General features: G+C 35.2%; 3 protein-coding genes across 4 annotated transcripts in view; 2 read left to right on the top strand and 1 right to left on the bottom strand.

Moving 5' to 3' along the window:
• The window catches only part of LOC127844274 (DNA replication factor Cdt1-like), a 228,731-nt gene that overhangs the window by 36,958 nt on the left and 166,068 nt on the right, over positions 1 to 25,705 (top strand). The gene's annotated exons all lie outside the window — the stretch shown is intronic.
• On the bottom strand, positions 383 to 3,633 carry LOC127844279 (acyl-coenzyme A diphosphatase NUDT19-like). Its single transcript, XM_052374376.1, has 3 exons — positions 2,824 to 3,633; positions 2,422 to 2,635; positions 383 to 1,596 (listed from the first exon to the last, which is right to left on the bottom strand). The coding sequence occupies exons 1-3, from the start codon at positions 3,517 to 3,519 to the stop codon at positions 1,361 to 1,363; spliced, it is 1,146 nt and encodes a 381-aa protein (XP_052230336.1). The 5' UTR covers positions 3,520 to 3,633; the 3' UTR covers positions 383 to 1,360.
• LOC127844275 (xaa-Pro dipeptidase-like) lies at positions 3,612 to 23,001 on the top strand. 2 transcript variants are annotated; one of them, XM_052374365.1, is made up of 16 exons: positions 3,612 to 3,778; positions 5,835 to 6,018; positions 8,617 to 8,744; positions 9,070 to 9,133; positions 9,873 to 9,920; positions 11,000 to 11,061; positions 12,229 to 12,273; positions 12,567 to 12,642; positions 13,152 to 13,198; positions 15,511 to 15,579; positions 16,329 to 16,406; positions 17,475 to 17,623; positions 19,538 to 19,722; positions 21,047 to 21,154; positions 21,597 to 21,680; positions 22,029 to 23,001. In XM_052374365.1, the coding sequence occupies exons 1-16, from the start codon at positions 3,759 to 3,761 to the stop codon at positions 22,182 to 22,184; spliced, it is 1,503 nt and encodes a 500-aa protein (XP_052230325.1). In that variant the 5' UTR covers positions 3,612 to 3,758; the 3' UTR covers positions 22,185 to 23,001. The 2 variants fall into 2 exon arrangements, with proteins under 2 accessions (XP_052230325.1, XP_052230326.1); XM_052374366.1 differs by lacking the exon at positions 15,511 to 15,579.

Below are 25,705 nucleotides of genomic sequence, written 5' to 3'. Positions count from 1 at the left end.
TGAGCAATTCATGGCCATCATGGCCCTTTTGTTTTCCTTTACCCTCTTAAGTAAAAATTGCAAAGTTGTACTACAGGTTTCCTCAAATTTGGACATTTTTAGAAGTGAAGATTTAAAATACAAAATGTACTTTTAACACAACTTTGATTCTGTAACCATCAAGTTACTAACACATGGTTCTGATATATATAAATGTGAAGAAATTTCTCTTGTCAATTCAATATTTCATGAATCCTGTGGATATGTGTCCGCCTCGAGACTGGGATCTCACGAGTTTGAACCCCCTGTGGGAGCTTTCTTTAAATCTCACCAAGACACCCAAGTTAGTGCTGGTTCTACCGGGGAAACAGACTCGATTTTTCAAAAGTCTTGGAAATCAAGCTAAAATAAAAACAGTTTAATACTAAAGAAATATTCATAACTAATCATATTTGTATTCATAGTTATAATCATATCAACATTCGAATCAAAATACCAGTCATTCACATTTAACACAGCTATTATAATAATAGTATGATCATGATAATTACTTATCAAATATTTTCTAAATGAAAACAAATATTTGTCATGCATTGAGAATACGTTTCTCTAATCCACACATCACTTTGGTAAATGGGTACCATAAAATAATGATACAATTACAAAAATCAAACATCTGAACATTGTTGTATGTATTTGAAACTTTGATTGAAAACCTGAACTCACCAGACAGGGCTTTTTTTCCTGTTTTTATGAAGCAGCCTTGGCCCCCCCTCCCTCCCTATTTTGTGAAAAAATGAGTTGCAAACTGTTCAAAATTGTGAAAAAAATAAGTCACAAAATTGTGAAAAATGATGCGCAAACTTTCTAACATTGTGAAAATTTGAGTCAAGAACTTCTTGAAATTGTTAAAAATTGAGTCGTGAAATTCCGAAATTTGTGGAAAAAAACAGCCGTTTTCACAAAAAGGAAAAAAGCCCTGCAAGAACACCACTGGTATACACAAACTTAAACTAATAAATAGGAATTGTTTATTGTGAACAACAACTTGCTGTGCTGTGCCTTAACAACATTAGTTGCTATGCCGTAATTAAAACATTTTAACCTCGTCAAGGGAAACCTCGGTTAAATGGCATGTGCAGAGCCTTGTCCAAGATTAGCCTGTGCACAGGTTTATCTGTGGCGATACTTTATGCTTTTATTGTTTTTCCTGTTTAAAGTATGTCATCTAATCAAAAATCCAGTTTGAAATAAGAGTCATCCCTGATTAGCAAGTGCAGACTGCACAGGCTTATCAGGGGCAACACTGTGCACATTCATTAAACACCATATTCCCACAGTAAGGCTTATATACATGTAGGGAAATGCACAAAATCTAAAATTACAGACTCGCATGAGGTGCTATCTCGTTTGCCAAGTCCATCAATGGAGCCACTTGTCCATCAGACATCTGTACATTGCACTTCAAGTTCCCCAGTTTGTCTCCTGACATGTTCAAAAATATCTCTGACCGATTCATATTTGGATGCTTTATTCGAAGCTCTTCGATTTTGGCAGAAACTGTCATGAAATCATTTTCACCTTCAAAATCTGGCACCTCAGGGTAAAGATCATCACCTTAAAAATGTATATAAATTGTAGAATAAATCACTACAACTGAAACGAGACTTAAAGCCAGAAAGACTTGTGAAGAGAACTAGACACAATAAACTTACTTTAAACTAATATAAGCCTTGAACTTTGCAACAAAATCTATAACACACTAATCTTGATCAGTAAAACAAACTGTCTAAAAATCGTGCAACAAACTATATGTTCTTTTTATCTGTGCAACAGAATGAGGCATATAACATACAGACATTATGAATTATTTAAAGTGTCTGAAAATTTATACATGTAGTAACTTACTACAGTACCCAGCATTTATTCATTAACAATATTACAGAACAATTAAAAAGATATTGGAACATCATGGGATTATTACATCATACATCATTGTATATGTCTAGCTCAGCAACATAAGAAAAACACCTACATGCTTAATTTACCAGTAATAGTATTTGTAAATTCTATACTAAAAGCAACATAAATCTGAAATAGTACCACATTAAAATACTTCTACAGTGTTTACTATGTTGCAAAATCTCTGCACAAATAAAAATGAGTAAATTTAACAAATAAAGAACATAATTTATGCTTATGAAGTAAACAACTGTCTAATTATGTTTGGAAAGCTAAACCAATGTTCAAAATGTATTTACAGTCAGACGGGCATAAAACATTTAATATTGGTTATGTATTGACAGAATATCTTGTGTGAGCAGTATCCCAAGACGTCCAAAGATGAACTCATAACTTGCATGTGAATATCGTATATTACTATTGTACATTCTAAGCATGCCATAATGATTATAAATCATAAAGATAAGAGTGGCTTCTTACCAGGATATAAAAACAACAGCCCATCATCACACCTGCAGGTCACAGGGAAAAATCTGTGTGCTCTTGTCGCCGATCTTTCCCATGAGAACGACCTCAACTTCTCTGCATCAACAAAATGAAGAATACGACTCAACTCTAAAATTTGTGGTGGAGCCAGTTTAAAATCACTTTTTGATTCATCGTGTTTCAGCAGAAATTCACTTGCTGAAGCCCACTGAAAGAAAGGTTTGGAACCACATGTATGACTTAAAACCAATTCAAAACATAACTTAGCAATATGCTTGTTACTTAAATAAGACATTAACTTTTTTTTAACATTGTGAATGTTAACTATTTATTCAAAATCTAATATTAATTCTACATGATAAACAGAAATAATTAAATAAGACCAGTTATCTTCACCTCTAATTCTGTCATCTCTTTTTCACAGTGGACAGCATTAGGTATATAATCCAAGACACAAGTAAAGAAAGCCGTATCATATCTTCGACCACTGCCTGGTAACACAGGTGTCAGCCAGTTTGACCATTCATATAAGGACCAGACATCTGGCACAATTCCTAGCTCTTTGCACATTACAATAAACTGAGAAGAATCTGCGTCTACTTTTTCTCTCCAAGATTTCAAGACGGAATCGGACAAAACAGACGATCTTCCTGAGACAGGCTGCATAATCTGCGGCTCATTTTTCGTTCTATTTACGTCTCTAGCCAGCAAAATACCTGACTCCTCGAAAGTTTCTCTAATTGCACATATACGAAAAGCAAGTTCACTGGGGATTTTTGAGAACTCCTCAGGTCTCCGACGACTAAACATAAAGGCCCCGGGTCCCCCACGACACAGGAATGATTTTAGGCTGCTAACGCCATTTTCACCCAATTTATTAAAAATGTCCATCCATTCTGATGCAAAGTCTGAGTCGTCTGCGATACCGCCCGGGAAAACATGAAGCTTTGGCATGAATTTGGATTTTCCACTTCTTTTTAACATTAAAATCTGAAAATTGCACGTCTGCACGCGTGTCACCACAGGATTTCGCGTCTTTGCAACTAATAAAAGTGTAGCTGCTTCCCTCCAGTTTTTAAGTATACACGCCATGACTTATTAAATAAGTAAAATACAAACGACCAAATTTATTTTGTTTTATTTCCTATTTTTTGACCTCCATGCTGTTTACTCTGTGTCGTCAAGCGCTTACTCACCAATAATCGGTGATGCAATAAGCATCTCGGAGAAGCAGACTTCGTGGGTTTGACAGATCATAGTTCATCAACAACCATACGCCTTATGATAAGGAAACCTGCATTCAATGTGAACAGTCGAAAACCGCTACAAACATGGCATCTGGGCGTAATGAGTATGCTTTCTTTGTCTCATTGAGTAGTATATAAAAAGTGTAAATATTTCTTGTCTAAGATAACTTTCGTGTTTGTGCTGTCTCAAAAATAACTTAAAAAATAGGTTGTTTGATATGTATGTGTAATGGGGAAGCCACATCTTAAAACATGTCAAATCAACTAAATACCTTGGATGTACACTGAATGAAAAGCTAGATTGGGGCAAACACATTAACAACATCAGCAGTAAAGCCAGCAGAAACCAAAGCTTCATCCGAAGAAACCTGAACATTGCGTCCACAGCCATCAAGGAACAAGCATATATGTCACTCGTCCGCCCATCATTGGAATATGCCTGCACCATCTGGGACCCATACGAAAAGGGAGACACGGATAGACTGGAAATGATCCAACGACGAAAAGCTAGATATGTCAAAAACAGATACCATAATCGCTCAAGCGTCACAGATATGCTAAAAGACCTTCAGTGGAAATTCCTCCAAGATCAACAAAAAGAAGCACGACTTATAATGTTCCATAGAATTGTTAACAACCGAGTACACATACCAACTGAAAATCGACTTTAACCAAATCTAAACAAGTCGGAACCAACAAATAATATATTTTACTTCCACATCCCATACTGCAGAACCCTCTATCGCCAACAATCATTCTTCCCGAGAACCATCAAGGAATGGAACAACCTTCCACCGGACATCCTGTCAGCTGGCTCAGTTGAAACCTTCAGATTTCAACTAACCAAACACTTTATCTAACTTCCCCTTCGTCTTTTATCTCACACTGTATATACTTCACACTTTTACTCTCACTTTTCTTTCTTTAAACTCTTATGCGCACCATGGCAATAATCTTCAGTCAGTTGAAGGTGGCCATTACATGGAAGAAGAAGAAGAAGAAGCCCAACCGGGATGGGAATGGTGGCTTTCAGAACAGGCTTTGTCCAGAAGATAGCTTTGTCCATCAAGGAAGAATTTTTATTTAATTGCAGATTATGGTCATAATGCAAGGTCCAATAGAAATCAATGCCTAGCTTTTTGTCCCAACTCCCAAACATGACTTTGTCCAGACAGAAGTGATAAGCATCATGGGTGTGAATGTTAAATACAAGAGTCAGGTGTCTAGATTCAAGTTCAAGGTCTCAATTCAAGTTCAATGTCAAATATTCACCCAAAACTTTTTTCCACATTTAGCCAGCATGGAGAGATATGTAAATAATTTTGAAACAGTGACAAACATAGTGCGCAGGTACCTGGTTCGTAGGTTCAAGATGATGGTTGCAGCTCATGATCAACGCTTTGTCTAGATCCTAACCTTGTATCAATGTTTTTTTTAAACAACTTCTGAACTATCCCTAGTCATCATTCTAAGTGAAAGTTTTAGGTGCAATTAGAAAGAGTGGAACACTCAAGAACAAAGTGCCTAGTTTTAAAGGGATCTTTTCACGCTTTGGTAAATTGACAAAATTGAAAAAAGTTGTTTCAGATTCGCAAATTTTCGTTTTAGTTATGATATTTGGGAGGAAACAGTAATACTGAACATTTACCATGGTCTAATATAGCCATTATATGCATCTTTTGACGATTTTAAAACCTAAAAATTATAAAGCGTTGCAACGCGAAAAGATTGAATAATTTGGAGAGTTCTGTTTTTGTCGTTAAATTTTGTGAAACTACGAAGATTGCTTATATAAGGTATGAAATACGTCTAGTATATGTACTCGGCGGAATAGCTCAGTAGGCTAAAGCGTTTTTACTTCAGAACTCTGGCAGGACTCCAGGGGTCACTAGTTCGAAACCTGCTCCGGGCAATGTTCTTTTCCTTTTTTAAATTTTATTCTTGATTTTTTACTGAAGCCTTTACGATCCAATGTTTACATTTATCAATATAAGCATTTAATGAATGAATTAAAAAATGCCAAAATCTGTGAAAAGGCCCCTTTAAGCACACGTTCAAAATTGAAAGTCATATATAAGACATGGATTGAAGAACATTTCTTGTAAAATTAGATCTCTTGTTTACTGTTTGAATAACATCAACATACATATTTATCTTCAGACCAGCATTTTCTAGAGGGACACACACCTTGGTAGTCCCGATGCAGTTGTTCAAGGAAAATCGTGAGAGACTTTGCGAACGTTTGAGAAAGAACAGTAAGATTCCTTCAGGGGCCATTGTGGTTCTGCAGGGCGGGGAAGCTGTGACAAGACACTGCTCAGACCATGAGCCTCTGTTCAGACAGGTAGCGTGCTCAATCTTTTTAAATGTACGGTTATTATGATAGGCAATGATGTTATTAATATTTATTTATTTATAATGATTTTTCTGTAACTTCAAATATATATATTCGTAAACAAATAGCTTGTTTGGGGGATTGATTCCTTAATTGGTTGTCAGCGTAAACAACTGGTGCTATAACAGCTGTACAAACATGTTTAATATAACCAAAGAAACTCAGTACTGGTCACATTCAATAATCTGAATGTTCTTAGATGTGTGAGCTAGAGAAGGAAATATGAACATAATTAAGATACGTTTAGATGAGTTTCCAAGAAGGAGGTTTGAAACTTAATAATAATTATACCAGTTATGAGTCAAAATATTTGGTACAAACATATCTGTGTGGGAAAGTGAACCATTTTGTTTTAAGTATCTTTATTTCTTCACTTAAATCAAAACGATATGTATAATTCTTATCAAAATATTAGGTGTCATATAATTTCAAAATGTGATCTGCACAAAAATTATGATATCATTATTCAACACTGCAATTTATAATCACATCTTATCTATAGAACTGGCTCTAAGCTGGTTGTAGCTACCATTTACATGAAGTACTATCTACATATGATGATAACTTTAACCTTGAAATACCATATCTGAGCACAACATTCTCATGGCAAGTCAGATATTGGGATACCGCAATGTACCCCTCCGTCTTTTCATATGTAAACCATTTCTTCAAACAATATCTCCTCCTGTACTGCTGAGAAGAATTTAAGAAAACTTTGGAATGTTCGGCGGTGCTCAGAATTGTTTTGGAATGTTCGGCGGTGCTCAGAATTGTTTTGGAATGTTCGGCGGTGCTCAGAATTGTTTCTGGGTGTTGATTAATCAGGCCAAGAGGGCCCAAAGAGGCTTTTAAACATGAACACTTAAGAAATCTTCTCTTAAAAAATACCCAAGAGTTTGTTTGGGGCTAAGACTGGTCTTGTCCTGGGGTTCACCAGTTTTACAAAGCGTTTTATATAACCCTTTAACACATAAATACATATTTTGACACATTTGTAGTCCATCGAAAGTTAAATATAATTAAACATATTTATTACTAGATCCAAGTTTTAAAGTTATCAGTTCCAACCTTCAGATACTGATGAGCAGCAAACAGCATAAAACATTAGTTTTATTAGTTGCTTGCAGGCTGTTTTGGTTTAATGCTGTTTGCACATAACCATTTTCATTTTGCTTCTGAGTGGGAAAGGGTTAAAAAGAAACTTCTAAAAATCTTCTGATCCAAAACCTCAAAGTCCAAGGTTTTCATATTTGGTATGAAGCATCATCTCAAGATTCACAAGTTTGTCTTAATCATGCGGTTGGGGTCTGAACTGGCCACACCTCAGGGCTCAAAAGTTTTACAGAGAGTCAGATGTGAAAAACCTGCATACTTATACTTTCATGAAATTGCTTAAGCACAAGGCTTTCATATTTGGTATATTGCATCATCTAAATGGACTTTACAAACTTTGTGCAAATTATGCCAGTGGGATAAAAATTAGCTTCATCCTAAAGTTCACCAGTTTTACATAGCCTTTCAACAGATTTGTTGGGTAGAAAGCTTTCATATTTGGCATTGAACACCATCTAAAGGTCCTCTGCGCAGTTTGCTCAAGTCATGCTCCTGGGGGCAAACTTGGCATACTTCAGGGGCATTAGTTTTACATTATATTGTAACACTTTTTAATCTTCCAGTCTGAAACCACAATGCCCATGACTTTCATATTTCATATGTAGTTTTGTCTAGAGGTCCTTTACGTAGTTTGTTCAAATCATGCCACAGTGATAAAAAATTGGAACATCCCAGGGTTCACCAGTTTTATTTAAAGTTATGATAAGGAAGTCCTTGAAAAATCTTCTTGTCTGAAACCTCAAGCCCAAAGGCATTCTTATTTTGTATGACGCATCATTTATAGATTGTCTACAAAAAAAATTAAATCATCCCCCTGGGGTCAAAGGTGGCCATACTCAATAGGCACCAATTTTACATCAAACTTAAACAGAGAAAACTTTTTTTAAAGCATCTGGTCTGATACTGCCATGGCCATGATTTTCATATTTCGTATGTCATTTTGTACTTTACATAGTTTGTTCAAATCATGCCCAAGGGATCAAAAGAGGCAACGCCCTTGGGGTTACCTGACCTGTTTTAAATACTTCATGTCTGAAACTGCAAGCCGATGACATTCATTTTGGGTATGTAGCATCATCTAGAGTTTCTTCAAAGCATGCCCCTGAAGTCAAAGCTGACCACATCCCAGGCTTCACATTTTGTATCTGGACATATTTTTGTGAAAAAACTTTCTTATTACAATGTATATTTCTTAAAATATTGTCTGCAACAAGAGGCCCTGAACTTTTAAAATATTCTCTGCAACAGCATGGCCCAAAGATTTGATAAAGGCACTGGCTTATCAGGGACATCACTTTACATGTGAAATTGTTATTTGCTAAGAAGAGACTTCCCTTAAGCAAAAGAAACTGTAACTTTACACATTAAGCTTTCTTTTTTTACATCTTCACTTAAGTAGATTTGTGTTTTAATGTACTATGTTTTAATGTCCAGGAATCGTTTTTCCATTGGACCTTTGGTGTCGAGGAAGCGGATTTTTACGGTGCCGTGGAAGTGGATACTGGCAAGGCCTTCTTGTTTCCACCTAAGCTTCCAGAAGCATATGCTGTGTGGATGGGAAAGTGAGTATTTATTTTTGCTGGCCTAGGGGTTTGTCAATAAAATCCCCAAGGAAATCATAAACAACTTCAGATGGGACAAAGTCTATGGGTTCAAAATAACGAAGTTCTAATGAAATATTATATTTCTAACAAAATTATTAAATAAAAATCTGGGGAAATGCAGCTAAATTCTCAGGATTTTGGCTAAATGGTATTGAAAATAATAATTATCTACTATTGTACATACATTTTGTAATGAACTGCAAAACCCAAGTTATTTATTTGATGAAAACAACTTTATTGAGGTTGTATGAGATGAAATTATTTATATATGCCTTGTTCGTAGACTGTTGACAGAAGAAGACTTTAAGACAAGGTATCAGGTGGAGGAGGTCTATTTTCTGCCAGAGGTGAATCTATATAGATTTACTAATTAGTTACATCCACATCAAAACAGTTTTAATACGCAAACACTTTAATGTTAAATGCAGTGTCAGAATATGAGCCTCATTCTGTGAAAACTGGGCTTAATGCATGTGTGTAAAGTGTCAAACCAGAATAGCCTGTGCACACTGCACAAGCTAATCAGGGACAACATTTCCCGCTTTTACAGAAGTTTTCCTTTAAAGGTAGTCAATTCATTAACTTGGTGCTTACAGCGTATCTAAACATATGCAAAACAAATTCTCATTTTTATGTCCCCCACCACTATAGTGGGGGACATATTGTTTTTGCCCTGTCTGTTGGTTTGTGTGTTTGTTTGTTTGCCCCAACTTTAACATTTGCAATAACTTTTTCAATATTGAAGATAGCAACTTGATATTTGGCATGCATGTGTATCTCATGGAGCTGCACATTTTGAATGGTGAAAGGTCAAGGTCATCCTGCAAGGTCAAAGGTCAAATATATAGCTTCAAAGCGGCACAAAAGGGGACATTGTGTTTCTGACAAACACATATCTTGTTTTTTGTATAATTTTCATGATCCTCTTTTTGTGAGAGTTTCATTGTGAACCGAAATGAATATCAATGTCATTTGTCTTTATATGCATTTAGTAGTTGTCAAAAATTAGATATGTTTAATAACAATGTGATAATCAGACCGTGAAAATTATTCACATGTTTAGGTATTTGGTATGTTTTTTTTCAGATTGCAGATGTTTTGACCAAAAAGTCGCCATCAGTTTTACTTACATTGGTAAGCCATGCCTCATGTTTCCAGTTTTACTGAAACATTTGTGTTTTTTTAAGAAATTAAGTTGATGTAAAAAAAATAATGCTAAAATAGTGTAATATCGGTAATATTTTATGTATAAACATAAAAACAGTATGACTTTTTATACCCCCACAAACGAAGTTTATGGGGTTATATAGGAGTGAGCTTGTCTTGTCGGTCGGTCTGTCGGTCGGTATTAAGTGTCTGCTCTCTAATTCAAGTTGTTTTCATCTGATCTTCACCAAACTTGGTCAGATGTTGTATCTAGATAATGTCTAGGTCAATTTCGAATATGGGTCATGCCGGGTCAAAAACTAGGTTATGGGGTCACTTAGTGCATTTTTAACATTGAGCATGGTGTCCGTTCTCTAATTCAAGTAGTTTTCCTCGGAGCTTCACCAAACTTGGTCAAAAGTTGTATCTAGATGATGTCTAGGCCAAGTTTGAACATGGGTCATGGCAGGTCAATAACTAGGTCATCGGGTCACTTAGTGCGTTTTAAACATTTAGCATGGTGTCTGCTCTCTAATTCAAGTAGTTTTCATCGGATCTTCACAACGCTTGGTCAGAAGTTGTATCTAGATGATGTGTAGGTCAAGTTCGAACATGGGCCATGCCAGGTCAAAAACTAGGTCACGGGGTCAATTAGTGCGTTTTAAACATTGAGCATAGTGTCGGCTGTTTTTTGTAAAGACAACATTCAAAATATTCTGTGTCAATGCGGCATGTGGGGGTATTCGTCATGTTTTTGACAAAGCTCTAGTTTAAATAAGAGCATTGATACATAAAAATCCATTGTAACTAGAACAAAGCAAAGTCCATGCAAAACAAAATGATCAAATTGACTCGCCTGTTAATTATTCAATAACTCTAAAACAAATATCTGTCCATAATCACTCATGTTAAAAGATGCTTAACGCCAGTAAAACTGATATTCATTACTGTTCTGAAATTGTTTTAATATGTGTTGTGTGTTTTTGGCCACTTTGTGTTACTTTTGATACTCTAGTTACAGAAAGGGTTGAACACACTATATGTTACTATGGATACTCTACTTACAGAAAGGGTTGAACACAGACAGCGGCAAGTACAGCCGAGAGGCTGCATTTGACGGCATCAGTCAGTGAGTCGTAGAAAGGAACACCATAAAAACAGAAATGATGATATAGTCTAACTGTTTACTCTTGATATCACTTTTAAAGATTTGTGTACTCAAAATCTTCAGGAAATAAAATAGAGTGGTCGTAATTTTAGTATTGAACTTGCAGATTTTACAGAAAAAAATATTGTTGTTAAAGTAAACAATACAAAATGCAAGAAGATATATTTGTCTGGACAAAAGAATGGGATTCATGGTGGTTGCATAGGCTGGCTGGCTCAGTTGGTAGAGCACTGGTTTTCAAATCCGAGGATTGGGGGTTCAATCCCCGGACTGGTAACATAACTGGTGTAGGCATTAGTCATGAAATCCTCTACGACCATTTCTTCCCCTGCCTCTGATTCAAGCAGGGCAGTTGACAGCTATTGGCATATGTTTAAAACAAGCTAGCCCAGGAAAAGTTTGAGTTGGTAAACTGACCGCCATTATCCCTTTCCCTCATAAGAAGCAAAGTGAAAATGGCTTTTGCAACCAGCATAAAACCAGAACAGCCTGCGAGTAACTTGCAGTCTGTTCAGGTTTTATGCTGTTTGCTGCTCATCAGTATCTAAGGGTTGGAAATGAAGCCTTTGAAACTTGAATTTAGTAAGAAAGGTATTTAATTAAATTGAGCTTTCTCAGGGACTACAAAGGCGTAAAAATATGCTTCTACGTGAAAAAGGGTTAAATGACTGAAACACTTTTTAAAACAGCAAAGAACCAAACTAAACAAACAAAGTCAAGATCATTCTAAAAGTATTTGTAAAATCATGCTAAAATCAATTAACATGTGTTGTCTTATTGTTTTTTGGCCAACAAAAAATGCACATGAACTTTTATTAAACCTGTCTGGCTTTAACCCTTTTCAAAACATGGTATGTTGTTGGATAAATTACAAATAATTTCTCAAATAAATTATATACCAACAAGAGGGTTTCAAAAACTTCTCATTGAATTATATGTGTAAGTCTTTTTTCTATTCCTTTGTTTGCCCATCACAAGTGTTTGTTGATTTTTAAAAAAAAGTTATCGGATTTTTATCTTTATTAAAATTACTATGAGACTGTTAATAGTCTATAACGTTTAAAGTTTATTGTTAAAATTAATATGAGGCTATTAAAGGTTGTATAACATATCAGTGCTGTTTTTTAGGTTCAAAGTTGACAGTGAGTTGCTTCATCCTGAGATTTGTGAATGGTGGGTTTTTCTATTCAACGAATTTAACATTTAATCTTTAGTCAAACGCTCAATTTAAAAAATGAAAAGCTTTTTGCCTTTTCCTTAAAACATGTCTTAGTTATTAAAAAATTATTGTAACAATACTTATATTAAACACAAATATTTGAATTGCATGTACTATGCGTGTTTGATTTTACCATCAGAGAAGCATTAAAGTCTTCTACTTTAAAGACTGGTTTTACACATCATGTTTAATCTGAACCACAATTATTTGGACCGCATGTTTGATGTGTGTTTGGTTTTACCCGCAGCCGAGTGTTCAAGTCTGATCTAGAGTTAGAGGTTCTACGGTACGCAAACCGGATCAGCAGTGAGGCACACAAGTCGGTATGGAAAACATGCCTTTTGTCACTGCTAATTGAGCTTCGCTATTGGAAAACAGGCTTAATGCATGTGGGTAAAGTGAGGTCCTAGATAAGCCTGTGCAGTCCGCACAGGTTGATAAGGGACGACACTTTTCACCTTGGATTTTCGTTTGAAAGAAGTCTATAAATCCAGTTAAGAGCGAAATTGTTGTCCCTGATAAGCCTATGTGGACTGTGCAGACTAATCTTGGACGACACTTTACATACAGGCGTTAAGCTCTGTATTCGCAGGCTGAGGCTCAATTGACAATACCCTATGGGATTTATGTCACTCTGGCATAAGGTTTTACAAACATGATTGTTAGTAAATTTATAAATGAGCTTTTGTCAGTTCATGTCTTTCTGTATATAACATCGAAGCCTTCTTAACGGCTAGGCGAATTTTAATTATCATGTCAGTTCTTAAAACTATGGTAAATATTATAATTTCAAATTTATGGCACAAGCAGTGAGACGTTTAATGTTTTGCAGGTGATGGCAAACATTCGACCAGGAATGTACGAGTACCAGCTAGAGAGGTGAGAAATGAAGGCTCTGGTCTCAGTGATTAGTTGTATATAATATATGTATATGTTGATGTACTAACATGTTAACCCTTTCCCACTTAGAAACAGTGAAAATGGTTATGTGCGAACAGCATTAAATCATAACAGCCTGCAAGTAACTCGCAGTTTTTTCAGGTTTTATGCTGTTTGCTGCTCATCAATAGGGTTGGAAATGAAGCCTTAAAACTTGATTTTAATAGGAATGGTATTTAATTAAATGTTACTTTCTAAGGGACTACAAATGCGTAAAAATACATGTGTAAATGGTAAAGGGTTAAATCATGAGGGAGATAGTATTTTCATGAGTGTTAAGGACAATAAATATACTCCCAGCGCAACAAAGTTTTATGAGGGGGTAGACTGGTTTCAGGTTTTCTGTCTGGCTGTCAGATTTCTTGGTATATAGGTATTCAATTAAAAACTTTAAGGGTGAATAGATCTCAGTGCAGGAAAGTGAAATGCTCATTAGAGATAACTTTTGTCTTCATATTTAAAGACTGATTAACCTTGTGTTTTTTTAATTCATGTGTTTAAATTTTGTCTGGAGCATATCTAAAAAAACTATAAAAGATGTACCAATATAAACTTCAAACTATATTGGTACGTAGATTATTAGAGGAGGTGCAATGTACAAGAGTCATAACTCTAGCTGCCCTATTTTTAGAGTTATTACCCTTTGTAAATAGTTCTGATTACATTTTGTGAAGAGCATATCATAAAATTCAAAAGAGAAAATACCTGGAAATTTGATAGGTTGGTAGATCATATTGTGAGGATGGTCAGCACACAAGGACTATAACTTTTTCTCCCATATTTTGAAAGTAATTGCCCTTGGTTTATTTTCATGTATAAACCCTTTACCACGTAGAAGCGTATTTTGATACCTTTGTAGTCCCTTAAAAAGTAAAAATAATTTAAAGACTTTTTTACTAGATTCAAGTTTTAAAGGCTTCATTTCCAACCCTTAGATACTGATGAGCAGCAACAGCATACAACCTGAACAGACTGCGAGTTATTCACAGGATGTTCTGGTTTTATGCTGTTTGCACGTAAGCATTTTCACTTTGCCTCTGAGTGGGAAAGGGTTTTCATCATTAATGAAAAAAAATGTTAAAAACTAGAGGAGTTATCATTTTTGAAACTAAATAAAAAGGTAGATGACTAGATCTCATTAAGGGGATGTGAATTGCACATAAGCCATAACTTTTGCTTCGCAAAATATGAGAGTTACTGCTCTTTGGGGATATTCCATGTAAATTTTGAATAAGGAATATCTTTCAAACTGTGTGAGGTATCAAGTTAAAGGCAGATTATTCTCAATTAGGGGAAGTGCAGTACACACAAATTAAACCTTCGAGCTTTCATAATTTCACATAAGTTTCCTTTGTGAATTTTCATGCTTACTTTTTTCCAGGGCATATATTGATTTTAACATAGGTAGGAAGCTTGCATTGTTGGGGAACCAAGTCTTTAAACTAAACTGTCTATCCCAACCGTCTAAGTTGCATGCAGAGGGGTTATTTCAAGCACACAGTGACAGTTAATATTTAATGTAGATTGTCTGATTTTCAATTGATAATATCGTGATTTTCACATTGAAAACTTTATGTTTTATGCTATTGTGTAATTTGACATAAATGTATTTCACCACACTGAGTAATACAATTATGATATTAAATTAAAGTAATAAAAGGCATCTACTTCCTGTTTTTTTTTCTATATAACACTAGTTTGTATAAAGTATTTCCCATTTACTGGCAGCTTTCTAGCATATCAACTGAGGTAGGTAAAGTTAAATTAGTTACTGCATATGGTAAAGATCTGGGATACATTTTGTTTGATATGAACCCTTTATTTTGTTTTTATTTCTATAAAGCGGACATGAGACTGGAAAATTTTAAAATGATAACCAAGAAAATCAGCTGTAAAGAGGAAGATTCATACGCCCGATGAAGCCATACTTTAAGAGAAATATAATTTTAAGATCACAGATATAATCTGCATTTTTAATTTTGACAAATCCAATGAAGGTGTCATTTTCTAACCATAGCATTTATATATCCTATGTTAACATTTCTAGTTGTATAAAAAGTCTTTTACGGGTATAAGATAAAGTATGGTGTCCAAAGAACTGGTCTTGTGTGATTTCAGTCAATATCACCACTGCTGTTCATTCAATGGTGGTTGTAGAAGTGTGGCCAGGGGCCATGGCGTGTGTGGATGGCGTGAGGCCATAGATAGTGGAGGATTGTGCTACAGCATTATGGCATATTTATGCATTTCAGTCTTTTTCAACATTTCTGCTACTTCCAAGGTGGACTTCGAAACCTAGCTTATACATGCATTTGCGGAAGGTGTGTGGGGTATTGTTAAAAAAAATTGTGTTTTATTATTTAACATTAAACTATGGTTTCTTGATAAAAAACAATATTATAAAGAAATAAGTGCATGTTTGTTAATATTGAACTCTCATTATTTTAACTGTATGCGAAAGATATCAAAATCACAGTGCAGAAAAACTTTTTTTATCATGTACATTGGCTTTGTAGTGTTAAATCATTTGTAGGGTGTTAGTATGCTCCCTCCAAAAAATCAATCCTCACAATGATCCTATGATCATGTACTAATTTGCTTTGTTAAACATACACACCTGATTCATGGAAAGTTTTTTCCTCATGTTCTAAATGTTTGTGTTGAATTAACCAAAAACCTATAGAATACATATTCAATAGGTCTTTGAATTAACTTAAAAAGCTTGAAAAAGAGGTTTAAAATACGTTGATAATATTCTTTAAATACTCAGTTCAGGTAAAGAAATTGGACAATATCCAAAATATTCTAAAATACCTGCAGCCACTTAAGCAAAAATGATCAAAACCATGCTTAAAACTAAGAAACTCTGACTATTTTTACAATTCACACCATAACAATCTAGTATACAAGCTGCTTCAATTTGTCTCATATGGTTAGGTTGTGTCCTTTATGGTAAGGTTGTGTCTTATATGGTAAGGTTGTGTCTTATATGGTAAGGTTATGTCTGATATGTTAAGATTATGTCTGATATGGTAAGGTTGTGTCTTACATGGTAAGGTTGCTATTTCAGTGGAGACAATGGTTCGGTGCTGCACTATGGCCATGCTGGTGTCCCCAATAGCAAACAGCTCCAGGAAGGAGACATGTGGTAAGGCAGGGAGTTACCATGGTTATTGTGTGAACGTTTTTAATCCTTCTGGTATCAGAAAGGATTGGGGCATGTGGTAAGGCAGGGATTTACCATGGTTATTGTGTGGAAGTTTTAAATCCTTCTGGTATAAGAAAGGATGAAGACATAGCATAGGCACATTTTTACTGTTGTAACTGTTTGTAAGTTTTCACGCTTTCTGGTATATATGTGACAATCTACTATTCAGTGACTAAAGTGTTTTTAATATTGCAAGTTTTTACAAGCATTAAACTAATGTCTAAGAATTAATATAATGTCCTATGATATATTACATCCACCACACTCCGCATCCATTCAATATCAGAAATATGAATCAAGAAAATGTCAAATGATGTAGACATAAATTAGACATAAGTGTACTTTTCAGTACATTTGTCATGTGTATTCATGTGGTTAATGACAAGCGCCCATTCTTGGAGTGAATTAAGACTGCCTACACATTTGTACTTACTGAATAAGATTCAGCCTCAGAACCTCTGTTATTTAACCGTAGATTTGTTGAATTATTTGTGGTCTTACCTGTTTAAAACTTTAGAGTTTTTTCAAGGATGTGATGTGAATCCATTTAATTTTGCAATTAGATTTAGTAGTTGAGCATCAATCTTGGAAAACTAGGTTTAATGTATGTGCACAAGATGTTTCCCAGATAAGCCTGTGCAGTCCACACAGGCTAGTCAGGTACAACACTTACTGGGTAGCCTGTGCAGTCCACACAGGCTAGTCAGGTACAACACTTACTGGGTAGCCTGTGCAGTCCACACAGGCTAGTCAGGTACAACACTTACTGGGCCTGTGCAGTCCACACAGGCTAGTCAGGTACAACACTTACTGGGTAGACTTTCCTTTAGAAGAGGCTTCCTATAAACCAAAAATTACAAAACAAGCTGAAAGTGAAGTCCCTGATTAGCCTGTGTAGACTGCATAGGCTTATCTGGGACAACACTTTAGAGACGTGCATTTCCCAGAGTTTCCTAGAACACAACTCAATTTGTCATTGGTCAAATGTATCCACTGGTTATTTCACAGCCTTCTGGACATGGGAGGGGAGTACTACTGCTACACGTCGGACATCACTTGTTCCTACCCCTGCAATGGCAAATTCACAGAGAGGCAGAGGGGAATCTACAACGCCGTCTACAAGGCCAGCAGGGCGGTCATGGAGTCTGTCAAACCAGGTGGGGGCAGGGCTGCGGAGTTTTGGGAAAACTGGGCTAAATGAATCTGCATTAAGTGTCATCCCAGATTAGCCTGTGAAGTACACACAGGCTAATCAGGTTAGACACTTTCTGCTCTTTTCAAATTTTTCCTTTGAAGAAAGTCTCCTCTAAACTAAAATCCAGTGAAGACAGAAAGTGTTGTCCCTGATTAGCCTGTGGGGACTGCATAGGCTAGTCTGTGATAACACTTTATGCACACATGCAACCAATATAAACAAAAGGGTGGATACAGGAATCACCATTTCTGTTTGTCTGTTTAACTTTCTGTCTGTCGGTCTGTCTGTCCAACAGGTTGCAGGACCTCGCAACTTTGTTGGGTTCCCAATTAAACGTTAATGGAAGTGAACACGCTGGTAAGTGCTGCTTTTTTCCAAATAACTGAAGAAATCTAAAGAATTTCAACTACATGTAGTGCATAAAAGACAGATTTTTATGCTATTTATGGAAATGTGTAATACATCAGAATTATTTTATTTAATATGCCTGTGTTCTTGTTCAAAAAGTCAATGTGTACTGCATGTTTATGCTTCACGCAACATGCAATTTTGTCACCGATTACAGATGTACTGAAGAATTTATTCTTATACCTTAAGATATCGGCACAAACTGAAAGAAAAACTGTCTTGTATGCATTAATAATTTGTGCAAATGCATTTCAATAACATGAGAAATTTGCAAAAATAAAGTTCTTAACGGTGTGTTTATATTCTGTCCGTGTGAAAACCCCTGAAATCCCGGCTGATTATGAACCCTGCCAAAGAGACACATTTATTTACCTTCACTTTTCATTAAAACGACAATCAAATGTGCTTGGATTGTTGCATGCGATACGAAGTTGCACATGTGCAATTTTAAAAGACCTACTTTTAAGAAATTTCGAAATATTGCCCATTTTGGAACTTGGAATTTCTGTAATATTGTTATTGTTACTATAGACTTTATAAGCAATAATATTAATGTCTGAAAATGAAACTTCTATATGTGTCATATTTGGTATATAACATTTATATTTTGGCCCTTTTCTTAGTTTCATAAAGTGTTGAGGTCATCAATTGTGTGCAACATTGTATTGTGGTTCTCTACAACCTTCGTGCACGTAAAGCCCCTTGGGTCAAATCTACTCACGCAGAATGGTCCAGTGTTCATCATTACAATTTTCTATATATTGCTTCATCTATTTAATTCCTTAAAATTATTTTTAAAAATTATTTTGCAATATAAACATGTTAACAATATAAATATGAGAAGTATTTTACAGTAAAATTTCCCATGTTCGACCAGGTGGGCTGAAGGAATTTTGCAAGAACTTAAGATCTTTTAGATGCTTTCTGGGCACCTATTTACAAGCTTCTAATACAAACCTTAACTTTGGTTGTACTGGGATAAACATTTCAGATCAGATTTTCTATGTTTTGTTTTTCTAAAGCCAAACAAGCCAAACATACTAATTTAAGCAAAATAAATTCTTCTTTTAACATTATGATATGCATACACAATCAAGCCAGAGAATTAAATGACTCAAAGCTAAAAGTTTCCATTTAGGGAACCCCATAGATAGCTTTGTAAAAACAGCCAATGGTGTCCTGAATACCTGTATTAAACCCAAGTACTCTCACTTTGAAAAACAAAAAAACTTCTTTGTTGTTAATTTTATTAGCCTTGTGAAAAAACTGGGCTTAATGCATGTGCATAAAGTTTTGCCCCTGATTAGAATGTGCAGTCTGCACAGACTTATCAGGGACTACACTTTTCTTTTTATGGATTTTTTAAATTTAAATGTTGTTTCTTTTTAACGAAATTCCAGTCAAGGAGAAAAGTGTTGTCCCTTATTAGCCTGTGCGTACTGCACTTTACCCACATGCAATATTGTAGGTGTGTCATGGGTGGAGATGCACAGGCTAGCAAATCGTGTCCAGCTGGAGGAGTTGACTAGACTCGGACTGCTGACGGGGGACGTGGGAGAGATGATGAAGGTAAACCTTGGTGCTGTCTTCATGCCCCACGGTCTCGGACACTTCATGGGTATCGACACCCATGATGTCGGAGGGTATCCTGAGGTGAGTGGAAATCTGCATTACCTGTTTACTTGACAATTTCATCAATTTCTGATTTCTAGTGATTAATTTCTTGAAATTTCTAAGGTATTTGAGTTTTTATATGGTTTATCATCGTTTTCCTTTATATGAAAATGTTACTTAAATTAGAGAAACGTCACTTTAATTAATAATAATTTAAATTATACCTCTTCATGGTGATTTTGCTATATTTATGTGTAAGAAATTCAATAACTGTATTGTATGATTTATATGAGAAATTAAGTAACAATGTTTGTAAAAAAAATTAATAAATATAGGATCCAGCTTGAGTTGTCTTATCATACCATATTTTATAAATGGAGTTCAGGAATTTTGTTAGTAAGCAAGCCTTTGGAGAGCTTACTAACGAATTTCCTGGACGAGTTTAATAAAATATGGTATGATATGACAACGAGTGTCAGATCTTTTTTATCACATGCTTTAAATAAGCAAATTAAATAAATATTTACGCAAACATAATCATAAATCCCGAATGTTGTTTACATTTCGTGACGTCATTTGACGTTTCAACGTCATTTCAGCAAAATAACAAAATGCAATTGGTCAATAAGCGAAAACTAAGCCAATAGAAAACGCTTAAAAATGTTGTATTACACTATGTGTAATATAAACAAATATGTAATGGTTATATTACATGGGAAACAGGGTATGGCATGTGATAAAAAGAATTTCCCTATGTTTCTGTTAGTGAAAATTAAATGTCATTTCAAGAGATAAATTTACAGTAATTATATTTTGCAGGAATTTGTAAAATAATTATTGTACTACTGTACTATTATTTATGTACTTTGCTCTGTGAAAAGGGGGTTTAATGTGTGTACGTAAAGTGTTATCCCAGGCTAATCAGGGACGACACTTTCAGCTTTTATGATATTTTTTTTCAAGAAATTCTCTCTCTTAGCAAAAATCAAGTTTAGGCAGAAAGTGTCGTCCCTGATTAACCTGGGATAACACTTTATGCACATGCATTAAACCACCTTTTCACAGAGCACGGCCCATGTTTTTTATGTGATATAAGTATACACATTAACTGTTTTGTAATACATCAATTTAAAGCATGCAATAAGGTTTTTGGGGAAAAAAAACACACTATTAGATCTTTGACAATTTTGGTAATAATTTGATAAATTAATTGTCTACATCAATTATACATACTTAACGTAGGTGGAATATGGTCGCATTTCAGCACACAAAAATGACTTTTTAAGGCCTGATGAGTAAATAAACCAATGCAGTGTTTAAAAAAAGGGCACGACAGTCCATCAAATGAGATGATTTGATTTAGGGCACTGAGCGTATTCCGGAGCCTGGACTGCGTAGCCTGCGCACAGTGCGTAATCTGGAACACAGGATGGTCCTCACAATAGAGCCCGGCATCTACTTTATCAATGTGGTATGTCAAACATGTGGAATAGTAGTGTCCATAAAACATACTGGGTAAACTGTGTTGGTATTACATGTATAACAAAACTACTTTTGATTTTGGATATTTGACACCAAGTTATTATTTTAGAAAAACATTGATACATTTATATGGAAATATTTTTATACATGGTAGTTCTTTCTTCAAATGTAAACTTTACGCACCTTTTGTGTATGGTACACTTTAGTACTATTTTGTGTATGGTACACTTAAGTACTATTTTGTGTATGGTACACTTAAGTAATTGTTTGTGTATGGTACACTTAAGTACTATTTTGTGTATGGTAGTCTGAAGTACTATTTTGTGTATGGTACACTTAAGTACTATCTTGTTCATATTCAAATCCTTTCCTACTGCCATTGAACATCATGACTAGCATGTGCCCTACATGTGTTGCTATGTGCTTGACAGTTGCTAGACCAAGCCCTGAGCAACCCAGACCATGCAAAGTTCATGTGCAGAGAAGTTATCGACCAGTACCGAGAATTTGGAGGGGTAAGAACTAAACACCACCGGGCTTGTCATTAAAAGTGTTTCTTTCTGCTTCTTAATTTAAGTATGTACTCCAGTTTAACTCAATTTGTATTTTTCTGTCAATTTGGAGTGTTGTGTTTTGTCTTTTTTGTACTGCTAAGTTCCAATCCTTAATTGAATTTAAATGAGATAGTTGCACACAACTATAACAACATTTATTTTGTATTTTGCAAAGAAATTAATCATCATTTTAATTTCAAGCAGCTTCAACATCATACTAGTATTTGTATTGTTATAAAATTTTGTAATAAATAAGGATTATTTCTTACCAAGCTTTACTTAAATTTTGGTTGTCTTGAAAACTCCCAGGTTCGGATTGAAGATGACATCGCTGTGACAGAAGACGGGATGGAGTGTCTGACCGTGGTGCCTCGGACAGTGGAGGAGATTGAAAAGTACATGGCAGAGGCTTCCCAAGGCCCACAGGTGCCCCTGCCACAGGATATGGCAAAGCTGTCTCTGTAGAAGGTTGTCTTCCATTGACATGGCATAGAAAATTCCCCCTGCCACAGGATATGGAAAATAATCTGTGTAGAATGTGACCCTGCTGCTGGGTTTGAAAAACTGACTCCACTTGTAGAATGCAGTTGGCTGTGGTCAGTGAATATGATACAACTATTTGCTTGTGATATTTTTCTGCTTTGTTATTGATGCCATCATTTTAAATATTGGTATGTTGACTTTCATGAATTTTTGTAAGTATGATTATGCAAATATTGATTTGTTGTTATGTATACTACTAAAACAGTATCTTTACTATTTTTAAATCAACTGATCTAAAAAACTGTTGTTGAATCATGGTCTTGTTATTTATATGTATGCACCAATTGTGGTGTTAAAATTATGCAAGCATATTAGTTAAAACATTTATTTGCATAATATGGGATTGGAATAAGTTTTTACATTATCTGGTTTGTCTTCCATTCCTCTCCCATGCACGATTAGAACATTATTGTTAACATAGTTCATATAACGAGAGTGATTCAGGATATTATGTGTTTCAACAATTGCACAAGTGACCATCAACAAGTGTCAGCAAGGATTGCGAAATACGGACTTCTTCAGGAACACCGCCCCACACCTCAAGTTAGAATGCCTTCAGCAATGCCATGAATATTCATCCATTCATATTGAACATGCTTATCAGTAATACATTTTGTTTTACACGTGCAAATGAACATCAAAAATTACTCGTTGACATAAATGTTTGAAGTCCTCATATGTACCTTAAAGTAGTCATCAAAATTAATGTGAATATTTATCAATAAATTTCTAATAACAAGAGGGCTATGATGGCCCTGTATCGCTCCACTGCTTTTTCTTTGCGAAAAAAACATGCAATGCGCATGGGTTGAAATGTACTCAAGCATGTGACTTTCTCTTTCTATCCCTTGTCCCACTGGGGGTATAAAGTTGGAAGGGTGAGCATTTTTATATATGGAAAAAGTTACTACTGTGTTAACTAAACAGACTTAAAAGCCCGGGAATTGTTGCACAGGTCCTTTGCTTATAACGTAGGTACATTTATCTCTCCAAAAGATATTGTCGTTCTTTCTATTTCACATATTTTTAGATGCTGAAGATCAATTCTATGCATTTGATTTGAAACAGATTCACAAGACCCATAGGAATCAAAATGCCTTAACCCTTAACCAAACGACAGATTTTGGACTTTCCCAATTTGAAAGAGGTTGCAGAAGTCAAATTAATATGGAATATGAAGGAAATGATCAGGTAGGGTAGAAATAATTGTGATAAAAGGAGAAATTGATCATTAACCCACACATCCCTAAGACCAACAGGCCTGAGAATATTATGATAATCTAAAGATTATTTCTTTATATTTATAAATGTATTTAATTAAGTAATACATTTGACTTCTAAGATCAATTCATAACTTTTATTAAGAAAATTATAAAATGGTCAGAAATATATATGGATTGTTGAGCAATTGACAATCATATCCACAATTCATGAGTCACGATTCACAAATGGAACAATGAATCGTTAGTTATTAAAAAGCAGCATATACGATAGTTAAGAACATTGCACTTCATTAATTTCAACACCTTCTCTTGAATACAAAGTTTGAGTTTACCGTGCAGTATCATATATTGACTTTTCTTGAAATGTTCATGGAAGTTGTGTTTTTATAATCAATAATAAATTATTAAACTGGTTTAAACACTACAAAAAAGACATGAAATTAACATTTCATCCAAAATATTTTCATCCGGATATATGGTCACTTTCGACATATTTAAATAAAACCCGACTTTTTTCAGTTTGTAAGAAAAACATTCATAACACATGTTCTTACTTCATTGCCTTTGTAAGCAGTCACCAGCTGACCTAAAATGGCACTTAATGACAGGGTTTTATCTAATGTTTACAAGGTGTTGATGTTGTTGTTGGTCACAGCCAAACGGCCGCAGTAATCTCCACTGGTAAACGTCATATGTTCAGTTTTGTGACACCCGGGGCCGGGTCAAATTTGAGCCCAGGGGAATAATTTATACAAATTTGGTAGAGGACTATTAGATATCACTACATACCAAATTTAGTAGCCCTAGGCTCTATAATTAAAAACAAGAAGATTTTTAAAGTTTGCACACAATAGGCCTTATTTAAGCATATGTTCATTTTTGTGACCCATGGGGCAAGGTCAAATTTGTTCCAATGGGCATATTTTGAACAAACTAAGTAGAGAACTATTATATGTCACTACCTACCAAATTTGGTAGAAATAGGCCCAATGGTTATGGACAAGAAGATTTTTATAGTTTGCACAAAATGGGCCCAATATAAGCATATGTTCAATTTTGTGACCCCTGGGTAACGGTCAAATTTGATCCCAGGGGCTTAATTTGAACAAACTTGGTAGAGGACTATAAGATGTCATTACATACCAAATTTGGTAGTCCTATGCCATATGGTTATGGACAAGAAGATTTTTAAAGTTTGCACAAAATAGGCCTTATATAAGCAAATTTTCGATTTTTTGACCCCCCAAGGCAGGGTCAAATTCGACCCCAGGGGCATAATTTGAACAAACTTGGTAGAGGACTATTAGATGTCACTACATACCAAATTTGGTAGCCCTAAGCTCAATGGTTATGAACGTAAAGATTTTAAAGTTTTCACAAAATAGGCCTTATATAAGCAAATTTTCAATTTTTGACCCCACGAGGCAAGGTCAAATTTGACCCCAGGGGCATAATTTGAACAAACTTGGTAGAGGACTATAAGATGTCACTACATACCAAATTTGGTAGCCCTAGGCCCAATGGTTATGGACAGTTAGATTTTTAAAGTTTTCACAAAATATGCCTTATATAAGCAAATGTTCAATTTTTTGACCCCCCGGGGCAGGGTCAAATTTGACCCCAGGGGCATAATTTGAACAAACTTGGTAGAGGACTATAAGAAGTCACTACATAGCAAATTTGGTAGCCCTAGGCCCAATGGTTATGGACAAGAAGATTTATAAAGTTTGCACAAAATAGGCCTTATATAAGCAAATGTTCAATTTTTTTAACCCCCGTTGCAGGGTCAAATTTGACCCCAGGGGCATAATTTGAACAAATTTGAAAGAGGTTCACCACATGAACATTCCTGAGAAATTTCATCAGAATTGGACCAGTAGTTTAGGAGATGTTAAAAGAAAAAGTTAATGCACGGACGCACTGACGCACACACGATGACACAGGACCATGACATAAGCCCCGCTGGCCTTTGGCCAGTGGAGCTAAAAATTGAAGGAAATTAGTTGTATTACCATTTTAGAGCATCTTTTTTCCAACCAAGCGCTTTTCACATTCAGATTACATCTTACGGACAAAATCAACTTATAGTTCAAAATCGCCAATAAAATTCCCTGGTTGATATGGCCCACATGCAAAGTTTCGATGTTTCCCTGATCATAAGAATCACATTTAATTATAGCATGGTTGGTACTTTCACAGATTATTTCAAAAGCTAACACA

The sequence above is a fragment of the Dreissena polymorpha genome, chromosome 9, assembly GCF_020536995.1.
Source record: "Dreissena polymorpha isolate Duluth1 chromosome 9, UMN_Dpol_1.0, whole genome shotgun sequence".
In the NCBI taxonomy this organism is placed as follows: Eukaryota; Metazoa; Mollusca; class Bivalvia; order Myida; family Dreissenidae; genus Dreissena; species Dreissena polymorpha.
This window is presented reverse-complemented; position numbering and strand designations above follow the sequence as displayed.

What these genes read in the sequence shown, in the direction of transcription:
- LOC127844275 (XM_052374365.1), top strand. Translation starts at nt 3,759, where the DNA reads ATGGCATCTGGGCGTAATGA. An exon ending in GCAGTGAGGCACACAAGTCG is followed by an intron (nt 12,643 to 13,151) that starts GTATGGAAAACA and finishes AATGTTTTGCAG; the next exon opens with GTGATGGCAAACATTCGACC. An exon ending in TATACATGCATTTGCGGAAG is followed by an intron (nt 15,580 to 16,328) that starts GTGTGTGGGGTA and finishes TTGCTATTTCAG; the next exon opens with TGGAGACAATGGTTCGGTGC.
- LOC127844279 (XM_052374376.1), bottom strand. Translation starts at nt 3,519, where the DNA reads ATGGCGTGTATACTTAAAAACTGGAGGGAAGCAGCTACACTTTTATTA. An exon ending in AAGAGATGACAGAATTAGAG is followed by an intron (nt 2,636 to 2,823) that starts GTGAAGATAACT and finishes CCTTTCTTTCAG; the next exon opens with TGGGCTTCAGCAAGTGAATT. An exon ending in GCTGTTGTTTTTATATCCTG is followed by an intron (nt 1,597 to 2,421) that starts GTAAGAAGCCAC and finishes TACATTTTTAAG; the next exon opens with GTGATGATCTTTACCCTGAG.